Below are 23,543 nucleotides of genomic sequence, written 5' to 3' on the forward strand. Positions count from 1 at the left end.
CTCTGGGTGACCTCTGTCCTTCAATAAACCTTTCTACTCCACCTCAGTCCCAGTGCCTGCAGCTGCATTTTGTGATAGTCATTCTTTCTCATGCTCTGTCCTACTGTGAGGAAAAGCACCCACATGTCTGAAACCACCCCTCAAGCAGTCTTTGCATACTTCTCTACTGCCTGGAGCCTCCATGCCAAAGGGCCAAAGGAGCCCTGGCTCTCTCAACCTCTCCATCTCAGGTGCTTCAAGCCCTGAAGCCCACCTTGGCAGACCTCCCCTCCGCACTCTCCGGTTTCTCTGCACTCCTCCAAAACCTGGAGCCGCACCCTGGGACACACTGCTCCAGAGGTAGCCACAGCAGCACTGAGTTGAGAGGGACAATAACCCCATTGGTCTTGGTGGCCCCCGCTGTCCCTAGTGCAGCCCCGTAAGGAGCTGGCCTTGATCCCTGTCAGCATGTCCCACTGGCTCCTATGGTGTCCTCGTAGCACTCAGGCCCTTTTCCCCAGGGTCCCCCCTCAGCTGCTCACATCCAGCCCTGCCCTGATGGATGCAAGTATTCTGCCCCACGTGCAGCACTGGCCACGTCTCCTTGCCACCTTCAGGGGGTTTCTGTTGGCTGAAGGCTGGAGATTCCCAAGGTCCCCCTGCCCTGAAGCTCCGTTTTGTCACCTGTTCATGGCTGGGTGCAGATGGCTCACTCTGATTGTGGTGACTCTCACAATATAACAGATGATAGAACAAGGAGCAACGGTTTGAATCTTAAAGAAGGGTAGATTTAGATTAGATATGAGGAAGAAATTCTTTTCTTATCAGGGTGGTGAGTCCTAGGAAGAGGTTGCCAAGAGAAACTGTGGATGCTCCATCCCAGAAAGTGTTCAAGGCCAGGCTGGATGGGGCTTTGAGCAAGCTGATCAAGTGGAAGGTGTTCGTGGTCATGGGAGGGGTGTTACAATTACACAATCTTTGAAGTCCCTTCCAACCCAATCCACTCTATCAGTAGATGCTCAAACATCAACCATTTCCCTGCAGCCCTCCTCTCTGCAGGGCCATATCCCAAAGGAACCCTCCAAGCAGGTCCCTCAGCAGGCCCAAGTCTGATCACCTCAAGTCCTCTCCTTTGCCTTGTTCCCCTCTCTCAGCATCCTCAATTCTACCTTCTCACCTCTTTCAAATCCCTGAGCACTTCATGTTGATTTCTAAGGATGAGGTCCTGCAGGTCACCTCACCTCACTGGCTCCTCAGTCACCTGTGTCAGCCAGATGTCATCAAGGAGCTCCCAAACCCTCCTGGAGGGTTTGTGTAAGGGTATGCAGAAGCAGAGGGTCTGCTCCTTCCAGGCTATCTGGTCAAGGACCTTTTCCAGTGCACCAAGGGATGCTGATAAGGGAGGCGAAGGTGGGAGCCAGACCTGGTCAGTTGTGCCAATTGATAAGGAAAGGGACAGGATATAGGGATGCTTACTCACACAAGGCTGTCTGATTGAGGAGTTCAAAATTGAGATAAGAGAAAGAACAGGCAACAAAAAAAAATTAAAAAATATTACTATGAGACAGGAATGTGCTCAGGTGGCCAACAAGGCCATCAGCAGTTTGCCATCAGCAGTTTGGCTTGGGGTTGTTTAGCCTAGAGAAAACAACACTCAGGCCAGACCTTATTGCTCTCCACAACTCCCTCTTAGAGGTTGTAGCAGCGTGGGGGTCAGTCTTCCTCCCAAGCAGCAATCAACAGGAGAAGAGGAATTGGCCTCAAGTTTCACCCAGGAAGGCATGGAGTGGATATGAGGAAAAAATTCTTCCCTGAAAGGGTTGTGAGGCCTTGGAAGAGGCTGCCCAGGGAAGGAGTTGAGTCACTGTCCCTGCGGCTCTGCAAAAGATGTGTAGATGTGGTGCTTGGGGACGTGGTTTAGTGGTAGACTTGGCAGGGCTGGGTTAGCGCTTGGACTTGATGACCTCAGAGCTCTTTTCGAGCCTAAAGGATTTGATGATTCTATGATAATAAGCACAAGTGCTGAGACACAGAGCTGACCAAGCAAACATAGAGACAAGGACAAGACACGAACCATGAGGATTCTTCTTAACAGAAGAGTAGAGAAAGCAGCTAGAAATAGATGATCTTTTTAGAAGAGAACTTTCCAAGTTAGAGAAAGAGGAAAGCATATGTATGTAACTTCAAACTTGAACAAGAAAGGAAAACCTTGCTAAACACTGACAAGAAAAACACAAAGAAATACAAACACCAACACTTTAGACTAAAACTTCAAGAATGATTTGGTATTCATTATCTTGCTGAGGTTAACGGAAGTTGCCAGAAATATTTTTTCTGGGGGTAAATCTGATAAATTATCTTTAATTTAACTGTCACTGACAAACCTGTGACTCCAAAGAAATAGATACTGAGTGGTGTCCCAGTAGGCAGGAGGGCAGCGGTGGCTGTGTCACCCAGGCGTCACAGTGGGGCCGTGACACGGCAGCCCAGTCAGGATAAAAGGCCCCTGGTTGCGGGCAGGCCCCAGTCGGGATGGAAGCCCGTGGCAGCAGGCAGCAGAGGGCAGAGCAGGGCAGGACAGGGAGGTGAGTGCGCGATGGAGCAGGGGCAGAAGCAGTGTCCGAGGCTGAGCAGGGCCAGAGTCCCGCTGCGGCCTGAGCAGGGGCTGGAGCTCAGCAGCTGCTCAAGCAGGGGCTGGCTTTGAGCAGCCCCCACAGCACAACGGGAACCAAGTGTTTGCTGCACAAACGGTGTTGCAGACCTTCCACCCAAGTGGTGATATGAAGGTTTTTCAGTGTCCTGGGAAGATGCTTGGATATCTTGGGAAGATCCTTGGTTGCACCGAGAAGAGACATGGGTTCTCCAGGGATATGTTTCAATGTCAAGGGTGGTGTTTGGTTGCCATGAGTAAGACAGTTGGGTGCTCCAGGAAGATGTGTCCAGGGAGGTGCTTGTGTGTTCCACCACGATGCTTAGGACCCCTAGGGAGATGCTTGATGGACCATGGGAGAACCTTGGGTGAAGCAAGGATATTCTTATGTGCCCTGGGGAGGGAAGTGCTTGTGTGTCCTGGGAATATCCTTGGGCTCCCTAGGAAGATGCTCTTATTCCCCTGGGAGATACTTGGGTGTCCCAGGAAGTGCTTGGGTACAGCAGAGAGCAGTTTGTGTCCTCCAGGGAGGTACTGGAGTGCTCCAAGTGTGTTGTTGAGTTCCCTGGGCAGGTGCTTGTTTGCCCCTATGAGATGCTTGGGTGCTCCCAGGAGGTGACTGAGTGCTCCAGACTGGAGCTTGAGTGCTTTGGAGAGATGTCTGTTTCCTCAGGTGAGAAGCATTGGTTTACTGGGGACATATCTGTGTACCCCTGGGAGGAGCTTGTGAACAACAGAGTGGTGTTGGGGGTCCCCAGGCAGGTGCTTGGATGCCCCTGGAGGTGCTTGTGTACCCTGGGGAGATGCTATGGTGCACGAAGGAGATGCTTGGGTGCTTTCGAGACATGCCTGCTTGCCCCCGCGTCGTGCTTTGTTGCACCAAATCGATGGAAATTTGAGTGCTCTGGGAATGTTCTTGGATGCCTCTGGGAGAAGACTTTGGGCTCCAGGAAGGGGCTTGGATGCCCTGAGGCATGTCCCCAGGGCATATTCCCTGGATCTGCCCTGCAGAGCCCTCCAGGAGACAAGGATTCCCCTGGACACATCAGGCCCTTCAACAGGTTACTCAGGAACCTCCCTGGAGCACCCTGGAATCTTCCCGGGGCAACCAAGAACATCCTTTGAGATTCCAAGCATCTTCTTGAGTCACCCCAGCATCTCCACTGTGTACCCATTGAGGACATCTTTCAGGGAACACACAGATCTTCCTGGGTAACACAGGCATCTCCTTGGTATACCCAAGCACCTCCCTTCGACACACAAGCATATCCATGGGGAACACAAGCATCTCATTGCAGGAGGCGAGCATCACGCTGTCCATCCAAGCATCTCTCTGGGGAAACCAAGCACCTCCCAAGGGAACATAAGCATCCTCCTTGAGGAACAAAGCATCTTCTTGGACACCCAAGCAAGTTCCTGGTGCATCCTAAACTGTCCCCTGGGAACTCCAACTTTTTTCTTGACAACACAAATACATCCCCAGGACACACAAGCATCTACCTAGAGCACCCAAACATCTTCGTGGAGCTCTCACACATTTCCCTGGGAACACAGTTATATCATCCCTGAGGTGCCAATCTTCTCCCCAGGGAACCCAAGCATCTTCCAGAAGGACTCACGCAGCTCCCCACAGCACTCAAACATCTTGCTGGAGCACTGAAGAATTTCCACTGTGAACCCATCACCTCCTGATGCACTAAGACATTGAGCAAAGGCATAGAAGCATTACTTTGAAGAACCCAGGCACCTGTATACAGAACCCAAACACCATCTTGTTTGAAGAACGAAACACCTCCCTGGGGAGCAGTAGAATAAACTTATCGGTGCCCAAGCATCTGCACAGGTCACCCAAGAACATCTTTCAAGCACCCAGGAATGTCCCTCCAGCAACGAGGCACCTCTCTGGAGAAAGCATACATTACCCTGGGTCAAGCAATCATCTCCCTGGGTACACAAGCATCTCCCTGGATGATGAAAGCACCTTCCTGGAAGACCCAAGGAGTTTCTTGGGGTATGTAAGCATTTTCCCATGGCACACAAGCACCTGCAGACGCACCAAGCACCTCTCTGGGGATCACCGGTACCTTCCTGTGGTTCACAAGCCCCTCTCTGGAGCACCCAAGCGTCTCACAAAGACAGACAAGCACCTCCCTAAGGCATTAAACACAGTTCAAAACTTGGTGCATTCCAGTACCTCCCTGTAGGACACAGACTGCTCTCTGCAGTACTCAAGCATCTCATGGGGAATCCAAGTGACCACGTGGAATTGAGCATCTTCCAAGAAACCCCAGCTATTCTCAGGGAACACAACCTTCTTCTCCCCAAGGTATATAAGTATATCCCTGGGGCACAAGAAAAGCCTCCCTGGAGCACACAGATTTCTTTGCGCATAATAAAAGGTTCTGCCCCTGTCACCCAAGCATCTCCCTGCAGCACAGAAGCACCTTCCTGGAACACCCAAGCACCTCATTGGAGTATCCAAGAATCAACCCACCGCACACCTCCATCTGAGTGGAGAACCCAAGCATCTCCACAGGGCTCCAAAACACCACCTGGGGCACACAAACATCTCACTGGAGATGGGAAGCACCTCACTTGGCTCCCACGAGCCTCCGTGGGGTGCACAAGTACCTGCCACGGTCATTCAAGTACGTCCACGAGGCACCCAGGCATCTCCCCAGGGGACACCAGCATTTTAGTGGGGGACTCATGCATTCCCTCTTAGCACTCAAGCATCTCACTCCAGATGCACTGAAAAATTCTCCCAGACAACTGAAGAGTTGTTTACAAAAGTCAAGAACCTAACAAGAGCGCTGCAACATCTACCCAGGGCACGAAGGAACATCCTTCAAGCACCCAAACACCTCAAGCATTTCCCCAGAGAATGCAAGCAGCTTTACTGAGGAACAAATGGACTCACTTGAGGACTCCACTATCAGTCCAGGGCACCCAAGCACCATTGGGGAAAAGAAGGCACCACCCTGGAGCACCCAAGCAGTTCATTGCAGCACCTGACTGTCTCCCTGAACATACAAGTGTCTCCCTGGAGTACTCAATCTTTAAGAAGCAGGCTCCTGCCCTGGAGCACCCAAGCACCTCTGGGGCACCTAAGCATATCCCCAGGAAAATCATGCTCCTCCTGATGTCCTCAGACATCTCCCTACGGCTGCTTAGTTTCTTGCTGACTCACCAAGCATCTCCCTGGAACACCCAAGGTCCACACTGGAGAAAGCTAGAATCGCCGTGGGGCCAACAAGCACCTCGATGGATGAGAGAATCAGAGAAGTGTGGAGATGCTTGAGTTCCCTGGGAAATTCCTGCCTGCCTAAGTGAGGTGATTGTGGCATACAGGGAATTGCTAGAGCCTGCAGCAACCAAGCACCTCCACGGGGAACAAAAGCATCACTCACGGGCACCCCAGCATCTCCATAGGGCATGCATGAACATCCTTGGAGCTCCCAAGCACCTCCCTACAGCCATCAAACACCTCCCAGGAGAAGCCACACGTCTTCCTGGGATGGCCAGGGATCTGCCTGGGTCACCCTCAAACCTCCATGGACTCCCTAAGCCCCTTAGTTGGGCACACCACATGTCTCTGGGGCACTCAGGCATCTCTTTGGAGCAGGCAAGCTTATCCAAAAGGTAGACAAGCATCTCCCTGGAGGAGCCAAGGTTCCTCCTTGGGGGTAACCAGGCATTTCCACAGGGCACCCAATCATTTTCCCAAGGGAAACAAGCACCTCGCTTGAGGCACCAAGCCTCTCTGCACAACAAGCATCTTCCTGGAGAAATAAGTGTTTCCCCCAGAAGCATCCCCATTGAGTACCCAGGCACCTTCCTGCAGCACCCAAACATCTCCCCATGGCATCCAAGCACCTTTTTGGAACACGCAAGCAACTTTTTTGAAACACCTCAGAACGTCGCTGGGGGACTTAAGACTTCCTCTAAGCTCAGGATCGATGCATCCTGACGAGAAAGAGGTCAAGCAAGGTGTGTAGAAGACCTGTGTTGTGTTCACTTCCCCACATGCTGTTTCTTTCCTTATCAATTGCCACAAATGACCAGGTTTGGTGCCCGTCACTGCCTCCTTTACGTCATCTCTTGGTGCATTGGAAAAGGTCCTTGACCAGATAGACTGGAAGGAGCAGGTCCTCTCTTCAGCATACCTTTACACAAAACACCCAGGAGGATTTGGGAGCTTCTTGATAACATCTTGATGGAATGGGAGACTGGGGAGCCCTGCAGGACCTCATGTTATAAACCAAGATGAGGTGCTCAGCAGTGGCTGGCTAGGCCAGCACAGACGTGCTCCCCTGGGAGAGGCTCCCTGGGAGATGGGGTGGCTTAGAAGAAGAGCAGAGCCGTGTCAGTGTGCAGGGGAGACACGGGAACAGAAATCTTTTGCTGCTACTGCTGCCAGCAGGCAATTCGTATGTATGTGTAGAGAGGGAAATGAGTGAGCACAAAGGCCATCAGCTATCCCTAGGGGTGTCATGAAGGTCAGTGGGGCATTCAGCGTCTTCAGGTCCCTTCATTGTAGCATAACAGCCACGGGGCTTCTGCCTGAATAGCACAGAATAGTTCAGTTGGAAGGCGCCTTCAGAGACCGTCTAGTTCAAAGTGCAAGACCTGAATGCAGCTCTGCGATGTGCTTCCTTGAAACTCCAAGGTCCCTGTGCCCAGTCCTCATGCCTTGGGGCATCCCAGAGGAGGGCAGAGCAGGGCGATGCACCCACCACAGGGCTGAGGTGCCTCCCAGCCTCTGGCAGTGGCTGCAGGACCTGGAGGGACCCTGCGAGTGCTGCGGTGCTGTCAGTGTGTGTGCAAGGCAGGGACTCGTGTCTCTGAACAGCCCTGTGTGTATGAGCAGTGCACGAGGCCAGCTCAGATGTGGGCACCTCATAGAGCCCTGACATTACTCTGGATGGGTCTCTAGAAACAACCCCCAGCGTTCCTGTGAGACTTCTGCCACCCTTCTTGCACAGGTTCATTGTGAATGCCCTTCTCTGCTATGTCACGCTACCCTGCCTTTCTGGGCTGGTGGTGACAGCCAACATGGCTTCACTAAGGCAGATCGTGCCTGACAAATGTGGTGGTCTTCTACAATGGGCTTACAGCATTGGTGGTACAACATCTGCCGGGGACATGGACAGTGTGATTGAGTGCGGTCTCAGCGAGTTTGTTGATGACACCACGCTGGGTGGTGCAGTTGACATGTGGCAGGGAAGGGATACCATCCACAGGCGCCTTGACAGGCTTGAGCGGGGAGCCTGTGAGAACCTCATGGGGTTCTCACAGGCCATGTGAGAACAAGGCCAAGTGCAAGGTCCTGCAAATGGGTTGGGGCAATCCCCAGCACAAATACAGGCTGGGTGGAGAATGGATGGAGAGCAGCTCTGAAGAGAAGAACCTAGGGGTTTTGGTGGTTGAGAAGCTCGACATGTGCCAGCAATGTGTGCTTGCAGCCCAGAAAGCCAACTGTATTCTGGGTTGCATCAAAGGAATTTTGTCCAGCAGGTCGAGGGAGGTGATTCTTTTTCTCTACTCTGCTCTCGTGAGATCCCACATGGAGTACTGTGTTCACCTCTGGGGCCCAAGCTCAAGAAGGACATGGAAGTATTAGAACGAGTCTAGAAGAGGCCAAAAAGATGATAGAAAGGCCAGAGCACCTTTTCAGTGAAGACAGGCTGAGAAAGCTGGTTCTTTTCAGCCTGGAGAGACCCTATAGCAGCCTTCCAGTAACTAAAGGGGGCCTACAGACAAGCTGGGGAGGGACATTTTGTCAGGGACTGTCATAATGAGACAGGAGCCTGAGTGGGCAGCAGCTGGCAGGAGGCGAGGGGAGGCCAGGAAGCGCCTCCCAAGGCCACTCCTGCCAGCAGAGACAAGGCTCAGAGTGCGGAGGGGAGGTCTGCCAAGGTGGGCTTCAGGGCTTGAAGCACCTGAGATGGAGAGGTTGAGAGAGCAGGGCTCCTTTGGCCCTTTGGCATGGAGGCTCCAGGCAGTAGAGAAGTATGCAAAGACTGCTTGAGGGGTGGTTTCAGACATGTGGGTGCTTTTCCTCACAGTAGGACAGAGCATGAGAAAGAATGACTATCACAAAATGCAGCTGCAGGCACTGAGGTGGAGTAGAAAGGTTTATTGAAGGACAGAGGTCACCCAGAGCCCCTGGCTTTGTGTTTTGTGGATTACTGAGGGCAGATGGAGAGACATCAGTCAAGGCTGGATGGTGCTCAGGTGAGATATGGAGGAGGGGAAGCAGTGTGGATACCAAAGTCCTGCAGGGAAACAGATGCAGACGTGGGACAGCATAGGACAGTGTGTGGTGTTTATGGTCACGGTTCTTTTGCAAGGCTGAAAGTCCCCAACCGAGGGAATATCTTTGTCTGCTGATCTCTGGCTCTTGTCTTTGTCAAGGATGCCTATGAGGAGACACCTCATCCTTACAGCAATAGGGTCTCAATGCCTCTTCATCCCTGTCCAGGAGCCTAGGAGATGTCCTCCTGTAGCCTTGTATCACAGAATCACAGAATTTTGTAGGTTGGTAGAGACCTCTAAGATCACTGAGTCCAACCTCTGACCTAACACTAACAAGTCCTTCACTAAACCATATCACTAAGCTCTACATCTAAACATCTTTTAAAGACCTCCAGGGATGGTGACTCCACCACCTCCCTGGGCAGCCCATTCCAATGCTTAACAACCCTTTTGGTAAAGAAGTTCTTCCTAATATCCAACCTAAACCTCCTCTGGCGCAACTTTAGCCCATTCCCCCTCGTCCTGTCACCAGGCACATGGGAGAATAGACCAAACCCCATCTCCCTACAGCCTCCTTTAGGGTATCTATAGAGAGCGATAAGGTCGCCCCTGAGCCTCCTCTTCTCCAGGCTGAACAATCCCAGCTCCCTCAGCCGCTCCTCGTAAGACTTGTTCTCCAGACCCCTCACCAGCTTTGTTGCCCTTCTCTGGACTCTCTCGAGCACCTTCATGTCCTTCTTGTAGTGAGGGGCCCAAAACTGAACACAGTACTTGAGGTGTGGCCTCACCAGAGCCGAATACAGAGGGACAATCACTTCCCTAGTCCTGCTGGCCACACTGTTTCTTATACAAGCCAGGATGCTGTTGGCCTTCTTGGCCTTCGTGGCCACCTGAGCACACTGCTGGCTCATATTCAGTCCTTCTCTTCCCTACTCCCAGGTCCTTCTCTGCCAGGCAGCTTTCCAACCACTCATCTCCCAGCCTGTAGCGCTGCTTGGGGTTGTTGTGCCCCAGGTGCAGGACCTGGCACTTGGCCTCGTTGAACCTCATACAGTTGGCCTCAGCCCATCGGTCCAGCCTATCCAGATCCTCCTGCAGAGCCTTCCTACCCTCGAGCAGATTGACACAGGCACCTAACTTGGTGTCGTCTGCAAACTTACTGAGGGTGCACTTGATCCCCTCATCCAGATCATTCATAAAGATATTGAAGAGAACTGGCCCTAATACTGAGCCCTGGGGAACGCCACTAGTGACCAGCCTCCAACTGGATTTAAATCCATTCACCACGACTCTTCGGGCCCAGCTATCCAGCCAGTTTCTAACCCAACACAGCGTACGCCAGTCCAAGCCAAGAGCAGACAGTTTCTTGAGGAGAATGCTGTGGGAAACGGTGTCAAAAGCCTTACTGAAGTCAAGGTAGACCACATCCACAGCCTATCAGGGGTGTAAAGGGCAGGGATGAGAAGGTAGAGTTGAGGCTGCTGAGCGAGGGGAACAAGGCAGAGCAGAGGCCTTGAGGTGAGCAAACTTGGACCTGTTGGTGGACCTGCTTGGAGGAATCCCATGGGATATGGCACTGCAGAGAGGAGTGGTGCAAGGAGCAGTTTAATGCTTAAGGATCTTCTCTTTGAACCCAAGTGCCGTCCACCCAGACACAAATGAAGTCAAGAAAAAGGGGCAGGAGCCTGTCGTGGATGAGAAAGGAGCTACTAACCAAAACCAGAGAGAAGGAAGCAGTTAAACCATTGCATCTGGGTGCCTTCCATTACTGTTGATGCTGACAGAGGTTCAGTGATTCTATGTGGGAGATTCCCATTGGAAGTTATCTGCTCAGGGAACGTGAGGGGATCTTGGGCCCTGCTCCTGGCTTTACACAGGGTCCAAGACCAGCTGCTGGAAGAATCCACATTGCATGTGTGTCTGTATAGGTATATATTTCCCCAGAAAATACCCTAGCATACGAACAGCCCAACATTCATTTACTCTGGTCCAGGCTTTGCTTGCTTTGTACTGTCATTGGGTGTTTCAGAGATGGTTCTCATGGTAATTCTTGCCTGGGTCGGAAATTCCACTAAACAAGTACCTCCCTTAGTGCCTCTAGAGTCCTGACACTCCTCATGGTGTTACATAATGAGAGTCACCACGATCAGAGTGAGCCATCTGCACCCAACCATGAACAGGTGACAAAACGGAGCTTCAGGGCAGGGGGACCTTGGGAATCTCCAGCCTTCAGCCAACAGAAACCCCCTGAAGGTGGCAAGGAGACGTGGCCAGTGCTGCACGTGGGGCAGAATACTTGCATCCATCAGGGCAGGGTTGGACGTGAGCAGCTGAGGGGGCACCCTGGGGAAAAGGGCCTGGGTGCTACGAGGACACCATAGGAGCCAGTGGGACATGCTGACAGGGATCAAGGCCAGCTCCTTACGGGGCTGCACTAGGGGCAGCAGGAGCCACCCAGGCCACTTGGGTTATTGTCCTGCCCAACTCAGTGCTGCTGTGGCTACCTCTGGAGCAGTGTGTCCCAGGGTGCGGCTCCAGGTTTTGGAGGAGTGCAGAGGAACTGAAGAATGTGGACGGGAGGTCTGCCAGGAAGGGCTTCAGTGTTTGAAGCTCCCCATCTGTGTGGGGAGGCTGAGGGACCGGGGCTTCTTTGGCCCTGTGGCACGGAGACAGTAGAGGAGTAGGCTGAAACTGGTTTCAGAGCAGGTGGAGCTTTTCTTTCTAGTGGGAAAGAGTATAAGAAGTACCAAGTGTATCAAGTGCAGCTTGGGGCATTGAGATTGGGTCTGAGGAGAAATCTTTTTTGAAGAGCAGAGCTGTGGTGCAACAGGTCCCCCAGAAAAATTCTAGATAACCCCTTGGCTTTGTATTTCGTGGAATTCTCAGGGCAGATGGAGAGACATCAGTCAAGGCAGGAAGGTGCTCAGGTGAGGGCAAGGTGAAAAGCAGGGTGGATGTCAGGGGCCAGCAAAGAAGGAAACAGGTGCGCAGGCATGGGATACCATAGAAGACCCTGTGGTGGTTATGGTCAGGGATATTTTGCAAGGCTGAAAGCCTTCAACAGAGCTTTGTCTGCTGGGCTCTGGCTTTAGTCTCTGTCATGGATGCCTATGAGGAGACACCTTCTTCTTACAGCATTACAGTCTCATTGCCTCCTCATCCTCCTTGGGGAGCCTAGATGTCCTCCTGTAGCCTTGTACTTGGCATTGCCCATCCCCATATTGCACTGACCCAGGAAGAGTCCTAAACCCCACTGGAGGGACAGGATCTCCTGGAGGGACCTTCCCAGAGGCTGGGGTCAGGGTCTGACTGGCTCACATCAAAGTTTCCTCAGCCTCAGGTCCACCTTTCCTTGGCCTTTGTCTCCCCGTAATCACTGCCTGCACTTTTTCGCTCTAACAAGGCCATGGGGAGGCTTTGTCAGTAATGTCCCTAAGTGGGATCATTAAAGCTGTGAGAGGCTTTGGAGTCTGCAACAGACTTGGACTACTTGAGAAGCTGCTTCAGCCACCCAGGAGCAGCTCCTCTGCCAGGCGCAGCAGGGCTGGGGGGACTGCCTGCAGCTGGCATGGGGAGAGGAGAGAAGGGGGAGAGAGGTTCAGGGCAACCTGGGATAGAAAGACAGGGGAGAGCTGGCAGAGGGAGAAATCCTCACAGCCACCTCCCCACGGTAAGTGTCTGGGTGCAGGGCAATGCCGCTGCGCACCCTGCCAGGCTCTCCTGGAGCTGGCACAGCCCTCAGGCGATGGGAGCTGTCAGGAGGACGCTCGGTGTTGGAGCTGAAGGGCACGCAGGGCTTGTGTGCTGCAGGGTCAGCGTGCAGGGCCCGAGGGCTCCCTTCTCTTGGGGCCGGCTGCAGGCTGTGCAGCTGGAGGTGCAGGCAGGGGTGCCCAGGGCTGTGGTGTAGAGCAGGGTCCGTGCTGTGCCCCAGGGGCTGCGTGCCGGGGCAGGGCGTCTGCCGCCTGCCAGGCTCAGCACTCATCCTGCCCGGGGAGCTGCCCAGGGGCTGCGGGGAGAAGCTGCGGGTGGAAGGAGCCCCCCCGGCAGGGCAGGGCAGGGCAGGGCAGGGCAGGGCAGGGTCCTGCTGCTGCCCAGAGCCTGCTGCCTGGGGCAGGCTGCTCACAGCCCCACACCTCCCCAGGGCACTGCACAGCAGAACTGCAAGGCAAGACCTACCAGGAGGCAATGCACTTTTCTCTGCTTCCATTTTCCCACCTGTGTGGTGATTCAGAGGGATGGTAATGGAGTAGTAGTATTAAAGACTAAGGCTCCTTGAGCATTGCTGTAGATATGAGGCACCTCACACACCTCAATGTACAGACAGTACCAACATTACCTTTGTTGTTTCTTGAGGAATTATTTGACCTTCTCCTCATGACCTGCAAACGGGGAGATGTCCCTGGCCAGTGGACTTCTCAGATCGCTCCGGGTTCCCTTCTACCTATTGCTGCAGACCAGGACTGACTGCCGCAGAGCCCACAGCAGAGCCCCCTGCTTGTTGTGGCACCCTCAGAGCACCAACCAGACGTAAGACAAGGAGCGGCAGAAAGATCTTCCTGAACTGAATGAGGCAGTGTTTTGCTTTGTGGGCTGTTTGTTGAGATATGTAGTGGATTTTAGTCAAGGAAGTCCTTAAATTTTGCACTGTCATTTCTTCCTTTTGTCAGGCTCCCTTGCCCAGAGGCAGGAAATGTGTAATGGCAGCTCCATCACGGAGTTCCTCTTCCTGGCATTTGCAGGCACGCGAGAGCTTCAGCTCTTACAGTTCTGGCTCTTCCTGGGCATCTACCTGGCTGCCCTCCTGGGCAACAGCCTCATCATCACAGCCGTAGCCTGCGACCACCGCCTCCACACCCCCATGTACTTTTTCCTCCTCAACCTCGCCCTCCTCGACCTGGGTGGCATCTCCACCTCTGTTCCCAAAGCCATGGCCAATGATCTCTGGAACATGAGGACCATCTCCTATGCAGGATGTGCTGCACAGGTCTTTCTGCTACTTTTTTTCTTTCTAGCAGAGTTTTCTCTTCTCACCATCATGGCCTATGACCGCTACGTTGCCATCTGCCAGCCCCTGCACTACGGGACCCTCCTGGGCCGCAGAGCCTGTGCCACCATGGCAGCAGCTGCCTGGGGTAGTGGCTTTCTCAACGCTTTGCTGCACACTGCCAATACATTTTCAATACCTCTCAACCGAAGCAATGCCCAGGATCTCTTCTGTGAAATCCCCCAGATCCTCAAGCTCTCCTGCTCAGACTCCTACCTAAGGGAAGCTGGGATGATTGTGCTTACTGCTTTTCTAATGCTGGGGTGTTTTGTTTTCATTGCTCTGTCCTATGTGCAGATCTTCAGAGCTGTGTTGAGGATCCCCTCGCTGCAAGGACGGCACAAAGCCTTTTCTACGTGCCTCCCTCACCTGGTCATTGTCTCACTGTTTGTCAGCACAGTCATGTTTGCTCACCTGAAGCCCCCCTCAATCTCTTCCCCTTCTCTGGACCTGGCGCTGGCAGTTCTGTACTCAGTGGTGCCTCCAGCAGTGAACCCCCTCATCTACAGCATGAGGAACCAGGACCTCAAGGATGTAATGTGGAAACTGATGACTGGGTGTATTTCATAAGCCATAAGCTGACTGCATTTTTCTGAAAATTGCTTGTAATGTTACTCATGATAAGCCAAGCCTGTTTTATATTCTTGTCTTGTGTTTTTTTTTTCCCAGTTTTATTAGAATTGTTGTTCACCATTAAACCTCATTATTCATTGTGCCTGTGTATTTAAAACAATTTAAACCAATTATAATGACTCTCACTCGCCGAGGTGATTGGCTCTGGGGCAGACACCTTCTGCATAGGAGCGGGGGATGGCAGAGGGCTTCCCTTCAGGAGCACCCCCCTCTGTAGGATGAAGGCAGCCCCTAGGGAGCACGAGTGACCAGGAGTGCTGTGAACAGAGCAGGCAAACAGGGCTTGGGGCATCGGTCAGGGTACGGCACGGCAGTCTGCGTGGCAGTTCATGCAGGCAGGGTGCTGCAGCGAGCCCCCGTGACAGACCAGTCCTGGCAAACAGTCAGCAGAAGGCCACCTCCACACTTGCCAAAAAGGAGGTGGGGACCCAAACTGAGCTTCCAAAAAAGTATGCAGCTGTCCAGGTGTCAGGCTGCAGGGAATGCCAAAGCTTCACACCACTGTTGGGCAGCTGCAGAGACAGCAGTTGCGTGAGACGTGAGCAGGTGGAAGACCTGCTCTGCATGGTAGCTGAGCTATGAAAAGAGGTTGAAAAACTTATGAACATCTAGGATTCAGAGAGGGAGATAGACTGTTGATGCCTAACTCTGGCCTCTGCGGAACAAGAACAGGCACCAGGAATTCCCCAGCACAAAGGGAATGCAGTATCCATCCCTCAGCAGACACAAGGCAGAAGCTACAAGGATATGAATGAGTGGAAACAAGTCCAGGCTCAAGGTGGCAGGCAAAATCCTGCCACAAAATGTAGACCTGAGCAACAAGTATAAGGCCCTGGAGGCTGAAAGGCAATCGATGGCTGGAGAAGGTGACAATCCCTCTTCCACCAGAGATATTGCTAGGATTGGAAAGGCCAACCCCCTGTATAGTGACCACAGGCAGGAGGAAGAAAAGGGTTTTAGTTGTGGGTGATTCCACAATCGGGGGAACAGAGGGTCCAATACAGAGAGGGGACCCTCCTCTAAGGGAAGTCTGCTGCCTTCCTGGGGCCCAGGTTAACGACATCACAAGGAGACTTCCCAGCTTGGTTCAATCCTCAGACTATTACCGATTGCTCGTCCTACATCTGGGAGGAGAAGAAGTGGCAACACATAGCCTGCGAGCAATCAAAAGGGACTTCAAGGATTCGGGATCAGGAACTCGGGTGTGCAGGTCATCTTATCTTCAATTCCCCCTGATACTTTCTTGCCCTTTTTGTACCAATTTTCAAAAAGGGCAAGAAAAAAGACCCTAGCAACTACAGGCCTGTCAGTCTCACATCAGTGCCTGGTAAAATTATGGAGAAGATTATCCTTGAAGTTACTGAAGTGCACCTGGGGGGCAATGCAGTCATTGGTCCCAGCCAACATGGGTTCATGAGGGGTAGGTCCTGCTTAACAAATTTGATTTCCTTCTGTGATAAGATCACCCATCTAGTCGATCAAGGGAAACCAGCCGATGTGATCTTTTTGGACTTCAGCAAAGCTTTTGACACGGTTTCCCATAGGATCCTACTGGACAAAATGTCCAGCATACAGCTAGACAAAAACATCATACAATGGGTGAGCAATTGGCTGATGGGCAGGGCTCAAAGGGTTGTGGTAAATAGGGCCAAACCAGGCTGGTGGATGGTCACCAGTGGGGTCCCCCAAGGCTCCATTTTAGGGCCAGTCCTCTTCAATGCTTTTATAAACGATTTGGATGTAGGACTAGAAGGTGTTTTGAGCAAATTTGCCGATGACACTAAACTTGGAGGAGCTGTGGACTCTGTTGAGGGTGGAAAGGCCTTGCAGAGAGATCTGGACAGATTGGAGAGCTGGGCAATCACCAACCGCATGAAGTTTAACAAGAGCAACTGCCAGGTCCTGCACCTGGGATGGGGCAACCCTGGCTATATGTACAGACTGGGCGACGAGATGCTGGAGAGCAACCCCACAGAGAGGGATCTGGGGGTTGTGGTTGACAGCAAGCTGAATATGAGCCAGCAGTGTGCCCTGGCAGCCAGGAGGGCCAACTGTATCCTGGGATGCATCAAGCACGGCATTGCTAGTCGGTCGAGGGAAGTGATTGTCCCGCTCTACTCTGCGCTGGTGCGGCCTCACCTTGAGTACTGTGTGCAGTTCTGGGCACCCCAGTACAAAAAGGATGTAAAACTGTTGGAGAGTGTCCAGAGGAGGGCGATGAAGATGGTTAGAATCGAATTTGGCAAGAGACATCAAGGACAGCAAGAAGGGCTTTTTCAAATACATCAGCAGCAATAGGAAGACAGAAAAATGTGGGTGTACTGCTGCTAAATGAGGCAGGTGCCTTGGTGACGGTGGATACAGAGAAGGCGGAATTACTGAATGTCTTCTTTGCTTCAGTCTTCACTGCTAAGGCTAGTCCCCATGCACTACCGAGCCTGGAAACAAGAGAGAAAACCTGGAGGGAGGAAGACTTTCGAAGAGGATTGGGTTAGAGGTTATTTAGGCAAGCTAGACACCTATAAATCTATGGGCCCTTATGGGATGCACCTTAGGGTGCTGAGGGAGTTGGCAGATGTGATTGCTGGGTTGTTTTCCATCATCTATCAGTGGTCATGGTCATCCGGAGAGGTCCTGGATGACTGAAGACTTGCTAATGTGATGCCCATCTATAAGAAGTATTGAAAGGAGGAACTGCGGAATTACAGCCTTGGTGCCGTTAAAGGTGATGGAAGGGGTCATCTTGAATGCAATCATAGCATATGCGGGACAACGTGGGGATCAGACCCAGTCAGCATGGGTTCATGAAAGGGAAGTCCTGCCTGACCAACCTCATCTCCTGCTATGACTGGGTGATCCTCCTGGTGGATGAGAGAAAGGCTATTAAAATAGTCTACCTAGACTTCAGCAAGGCCTTCGACATGGTTTCCCACAGTATTCTCCTGGAGAAGTTGGAGGCCCATGGCTTGGACAGGTACACACTTTTCTGGGTTAAAACCTGGCTGGGTGGCCAGGCCCAGAGAGTAGTGGTGAACGGAGTGAAATCCAGCTGGTGACCAGTCACCAATGGTGTCCCCCAGAGGCTGGTGTTGGGGCGCATCCTCTTTAATATCTTTATTGATGATTTGGACAAGGGAATTGAGTGCACCCTCAGTAAGTTTGCAGATGACACCAAGTTGGGGGAAAATGTTGATCTGCCAGAGGGTAGGAAGGTCCTGCAGAGCAACCTGGACAGGTTGGATCGATGGGCAGAGGAACAATGGGTTGAGGTTCAACATGGCTAAGTGCTGGGTCCTGCAATTTGGCCACAACAACCCCATGCAACACTATGGTTTTGAGGGAGAGTGGCTCAAAAGCTGTGCAGAGGAAAGGGATCTAGGGGTGCTGGTCAACACTTACCTGAACATGAGCCAGCAGCGTGCCAAGGTGGCCAAGAAGGCCAATGGCGTTCTGGCTTGTATCAGCAGCAGTGTAACCAGCAGGACCAGGGGAAGAATTGTCCCCATGTTCTCTGCTCTGGTGAGGCCACGCCTCAAGTACTAAGTACCTCTTGCTCTGGCCTGGGTAGAGGGGCAGACCCAGAGGGGCGCAGGCACTCTGTGCTAGGGCTCTGTTGGACCTGGCAGCAGGGGTGCTGGCATCTCACAGACCTCCATTTCCTGGTGCCGTGGCTGACCCTGGACCTGGGGCTGCTGGGGAGGCTGAGTCGCCTTTGTCCCAGCAGCTGTGGTGCCTTCCGAGGGGCTGGGGCTGTGGTGGCCATGCCCCGAGCTCTGCAGCAGCCTGTGGCAAGGCAACCATGAGCGTGGTGGCCACGAGCCCTGCCTGCCCTCCTCCTGCCACGCTCCGTCAGGCGGCTGCAGCAGAGGGGACCCACAGCCAGCCCCTGGCTGGGCTCTGCCACCCACCTCTCCAGTGCCATCCCTGCTGCCTTGGGGTACTCTGTGACATACTGGGTGACCTCACAAGGCCTGCCGGCCAGCACATCTCCTGCGGGGCAACCAGGCCGCACAGCAGCAGGGACCTCACCACCGCCCTTCCAGCCCCCTCCCCTCCCCTCATCCCCAGCCTTTTCTCTGCTGGCAGGAGCGACCTTGGCCTCCAGCGCTTCCCGGCCTCCCCTCGCCTCCTGCCAGCTGCTTTCCACTCAGGTTCCTGGCACAAATGTGGCCCTGCACCAAAACCACCGCTCGTGCTGCCTTTGCTGCCTTGTCTTGTCTTCTCCCTCGACTCCTCGTCTCTGCCAGGTCCCACATCCCACAGCCAAAGGCATCCCTTTGCTGTCACCACCCTGTCCCTTGTCCCACAGAATGGCAGAGCCAGGGAGGTACAGGACGTTGTATGGTTAGGCCTTGTAGTGTCCTTGAAGAATGCTTGTGACAAAGTGGGAGCTTAGATTGGGTTTTGTGGGGTGGAGGATGCCCCATGCAGAAAAGATGAGGTTAAACAGCAGCTTTGTGGGGGGGCTCCACCTTGTATGGCAAGGGAGGCTTCTGGCCACGAAGGGGCAGGGAATGGGTCAACCACAACTTCTCTGGGCAACCTGTTCCAGTGACCACCACTCCCAAAGGAAAGAATGTCTTCCTTATATCCAATATAAAAGTACCCTCCTTTAGGTTTAAAACACTACCCCTTGTCTCATTATGAGAGTCCCTGAGAAAAGGTCCCTCCCCAGCTTTTCTGTAGGCCCCCTTTAGGTACTGAAAGGCTGCTTTATGGTCTCTCCAGGCTGAAAAGAAACAGCTTTCATTGAAAAGGTGCCCCAGTCATCTTTTTGGCCTCTTCTAGGCTCGTTCTAATACTTCCACTTAGCCTTGTTGAACCTCATGAGTTTTCCACAAGCCCCCCTCTCAAGCCTGTCCAGGTCCCTGTGGATGGTATCCCTTCCCTGCCACATGTCAACTGCACCACCCAGCTTGGTGTCATCAACAAACTCGCTGAGACTGCACTCAGTCACCCTGTCCATGTCCCCGACAGATGTTGTACCACCAATGCTGTAAGCCCATTGTAGAAGACCACCACATTTGTCAGGCACGATCTGCCTTAGTGAAGCCATGTTGGCTGTCACCACCAGCCCAGAAAGGCAGGGTAGCGTGACATAGCAGAGAAGGGCATTCACAATGAACCTGTGCAAGAAGGGTGGCAGAAGTCTCACACGAACGCTGGGGGTTGTTTCTAGAGACCCATCCAGAGTAATGTCAGGGCTCTATGAGGTGCCCACATCTGAGCTGGCCTTGTGCACTGCTCATACACACAGGGCTGTTCAGAGACACGAGTCCCTGCCTTGCACACACACTGACAGCACCGCAGCACTCGCAGGGTCCCTCCAGCTCCTGCAGCCACTGCCAGAGGCTGGGAGGCACCTCAGCCCTGTGGTGGGTGCATCGCCCTGCTCTGCCCTCCTCTGGGATGCCCCAAGGCATGAGGATTGGGCACAGGGACCTTGGAGTTTCAAGGAAGCACATCGCAGAGCTGCATTCAGGTATTGCACTGTGAACTAGACGGTCTCTGAAGGCGCCTTCCAACTGAACTATTCTGTGCTATTCAGGCAGAAGCCCCGTGGCTGTTATGCTACAATGAAGGGACCTGAAGACGCTGAATGCCCCACTGACCTTCATGACACCCCTAGGGATAGCTGATGGCCTTTGTGCTCACTCATTTCCCTCTCTACACATACATACGAATTGCCTGCTGGCAGCAGTAGCAGCAAAGGATTTCTGTTCCCGTGTCTTCCCTGCACACTTGCTGGTAATAGAAGATGAAATATACAATATTGCTTAATATGTGTTACATTTGCGATGTACTGTGCCTGGGCGGCGCTTGGAAGATACAAAATATATGTGCAACGATAGCATGAGAGAATGCACAGATTCATGATGAGGAGTAAGGAGGACTAAAAGAATGCCAAAATTGCAAGACATCTAGATAATTGGGGCCTCTCGGACCCCGAGAACTGGATCAAACCAACCTTGCGGTTTGGACTGAGACCAAGGGCTCAGAGAGCATGCTTAAGAAGAAAAGGTTAAAAAGTTCAACTCTGATGAAGACATCTTACTTCATCCCGACGACCACCCAGACGACCACCAGAGAGTGATACGCAAACATAGAAGGACTGATGAGATAATTAGCATATGAAGCAGGGCTAGGCGGAGCTAGGAAATGAATATGCATAGGTGTGTTGTGAAACAATGCATATGTAATATTTTAGGAGATAAAAGAGAACTGAGTGAACAAATCGGACGAAGTTAGATTTGGGCAGGCATGCCCCTAACTTCCGGCGCCTAATAAAGCACCTTCATGTAATCACTTTGTGGATTATGTGTTTTCATGAACGCTAACACACTGACACGGCTCTGCTCTTCTCCCAGGACATCCCATCACCCAGGAAGCCTTTCCCAGGTGAGCACATCTGTGCTGGCCTGGCCAGCCACTGCTGCAGCCCCTGGCCACGCTCCCCACAGCCCCAGCTGGCGGTGCTGCTCTGCAGAGCGAGGGGGCTGTGGTGCCCGGGGCACGGGGGCACTCTGCAGGGCCGTGCTGGTGAGGCTGGGGGGCAGAGCCAGCTGGTGGGGGCCCTGCCACTGACCGCCTCCCACAGCTCTTCTGTGGCCATGGCGTGCTCAGAGGTGCCCAGCCTGGCAGAGCGAGGAGCCTCATTGGACTCTCTTCCTTGGGCACGTTCGGATCTGACAGCAACTCCAAAAGATGCCGTGAGCCTTCAGGCACGGCCCTTTTAGGAGAGAAATGATTCTCTGTAGGCCAGGTGTGTCACCGCAGTGCCCACTGCCTGTCCCTGCCTGCGGTCCCAGCATGGCCACACAGCAGCACTGGCACCAAGCTGCAGGAGCAGCCAGGCCTTACACCACCAGCAGGGCTCAGAAGGAGAGGGTGGCAGTGGCAAGGGAGCAGCTCTGCATGGACCCAGTGTTGGTGCTCCCTGGCCGTGCTGCTGGGCCCGACTCTTTTCCCCTCCTCCTCTGCATATAGGTACTGTCCCTGCAGATACAGAAATGGCCTCACAAAAAAGATGTCCGACAAACAAGTCCATGCAAGTTTTGGTGTTTTGTTTATTTTCACAAAGACTCCTCTTTTAGAGTAACATCTGGGCTATTCTAGACAGGTAGACACCGAACTGGGAGTGTGATGAATAATGACATTTTAATGGGCAACATTATGAAAATCAAAAAACTATATATTGAAAGGAAAAAAAAAACACAAACAAATAAAACAAAACAAAACAAAACCAAACAAACAAAAAAAAACACCAAAAAAAAAAATCCCAACAACAATAATTGAAAACTTACCAAAACTAAGGAAAGCAATATCAAGAATTAAGACAACTACAGTACCAACAGAAGACAGGTAGTCCTGTAATAAGTTACATTACAAGCCATTTTTGTGGCTTGTAACAAGATAAGTAGCTTGTTCTTTTTGAAACACTAGTTATCAATATCCTGAGGGCATGCTTTAGCTCCTGGTTCCTCAGGCTGTAGATGAGGGGGTTCAATGCTGGAGGCACCACTGCGTACACAACTGCCACTGCCAGATCCAGAGATGAAGAGATGGAGGGGGGCTTCAGATGGTCAAACATGGCAGTGCCGAGGAACAGAGAGACGACAGCGATGTGAGGGAGGCACGTGGAAAAGGCTTTGTGCTGTCCCTGCTGTGAGGGAATCCTCAGCACGGCCCTGAAGATCTGCACGTAAGACAGAACAATGAAAACAAAACACACCCAAAATAAAAAAGCACTAACCACAAGAACACGAACTTCCTTTAGGTAGGAGTCTGAGCAGGAGAGCTTGAGGATCTGGGGAAGTTCACAGAAGACCTGGTCTAGGGCATTGCCCTGGCAGAGAGGCAGTGAAAATGTATTGGCCGTGTGCAGGACAGCATTGAGAAAGCCACTGCCCCAGGCAGCTGCTGCCATGGTGGCACAGGCTCTGCGGCCCAGGAGGGTCCCATAGTGCAGGGGCTGGCAGATGGCGACGTAGCGGTCATAGGCCATAACAGTGAGAAGATAAAACTCAGCTCCAATGAAGAAGAGAAAGAGAAAGACCTGGGCAGAACATCCTGCATAGGAAATGACCCTGGTGTCCCAGAGCGAATTGGTCAAGGCTTTGGGGATAGAGGTGGAGATGCTGCCCAGGTCAAGGAAGGCTAGGTTGAGGAGGAAGAAGTACATGGGGGTGTGGAGGTGGTGGTCGCAGGCTACGGCTGTGATGATGAGGCCGTTGCCCAGGAGGGCAGCCAGGTAGATGCCCAGGAAGAGCCCGAAGTGCAGGAGCTGCAGCTCGCGCGTGTCTGCGAATGCCAGGAGGAGGAACTCGGTGATGGAGCTGCTGTCATTGGACATTTGGTGCCACTGGGCACAAGAGCCTGTTCAAGGAGGAAAAGGCAATGAGACCTTCCAGCAGACTTCTCTAAGATAAAAACTACTCCATTCCTCATCTAACTCACCAAAATACTTGCCCTCTCTCAGGAAGGGCTTTGGCAGGTCCCTTTCAGAAGCTCTGGTCGGTGTTGGCGGAAGGAGACACAGGAAGCTGGGGACTCTGCCAATGGCACAGAAGGCGTCAGTGTTGCTCTACAGCAACAGGCAAATAGAAACAAGGGTTGATCTCAGATTAAATCCACCTGTGATACCCAAGGTCTCTTTAGCATTTGCCATCCCAATTCAACCAACTGCAGAGCAGGACCATGGGGATTTTATATTTTTTCTTTTGCTCCTTTTTCCCCACCATAACAGAGGAGGCTTTTTTTTTTTTTTTAAGGCAGAAATCCTTGGCAGTTCTGCTGAACTTCAAAAGAAAGGTGTTGAGAGGCCAAGGGACTAACCCTCAGAACAGTTTCGAAATGCAGATCAACAAACTCCTCACCCTCTCTCATTTTACCCAAGAAGGAACTCACCTCTCTTCTCCTAGGTAAGGACACAGGGGGATCGTTGCAGATGCATACATACAGCAGTTTATCTGAGGTGTC

At 52.6% G+C, this 23,543-nt stretch overlaps 2 protein-coding genes across 2 annotated transcripts; one reads left to right on the forward strand and one right to left on the reverse strand.

Annotated features, from left to right (window-relative positions):
* The first annotated feature begins 12,477 nt into the window (after positions 1-12,477).
* LOC308182205 (olfactory receptor 14C36-like) lies at positions 12,478-16,553 on the forward strand. The gene has a single exon (XM_080566435.1). It carries the CDS (start codon positions 13,578-13,580, stop codon positions 14,499-14,501), a length of 924 nt encoding a protein of 307 aa, XP_080422561.1. The 5' UTR covers positions 12,478-13,577; the 3' UTR covers positions 14,502-16,553.
* A 5,064-nt stretch (positions 16,554-21,617) lies between these two features.
* On the reverse strand, positions 21,618-23,292 carry LOC308182204 (olfactory receptor 14A16-like). Its single transcript, XM_080566434.1, has 2 exons — positions 23,022-23,292; positions 21,618-22,940 (listed from the first exon to the last, which is right to left on the reverse strand). Exon 2 carries the CDS (start codon positions 22,915-22,917, stop codon positions 21,943-21,945), a length of 975 nt encoding a protein of 324 aa, XP_080422560.1. The 5' UTR covers positions 22,918-22,940; positions 23,022-23,292; the 3' UTR covers positions 21,618-21,942.
* Between the last annotated feature and the right edge of the window lie 251 nt (positions 23,293-23,543).

The sequence above is a fragment of the Anser brachyrhynchus genome, assembly GCF_964034855.1.
Source record: "Anser brachyrhynchus genome assembly, chromosome: 23".
Classification (NCBI taxonomy): Eukaryota; Metazoa; Chordata; class Aves; order Anseriformes; family Anatidae; genus Anser; species Anser brachyrhynchus.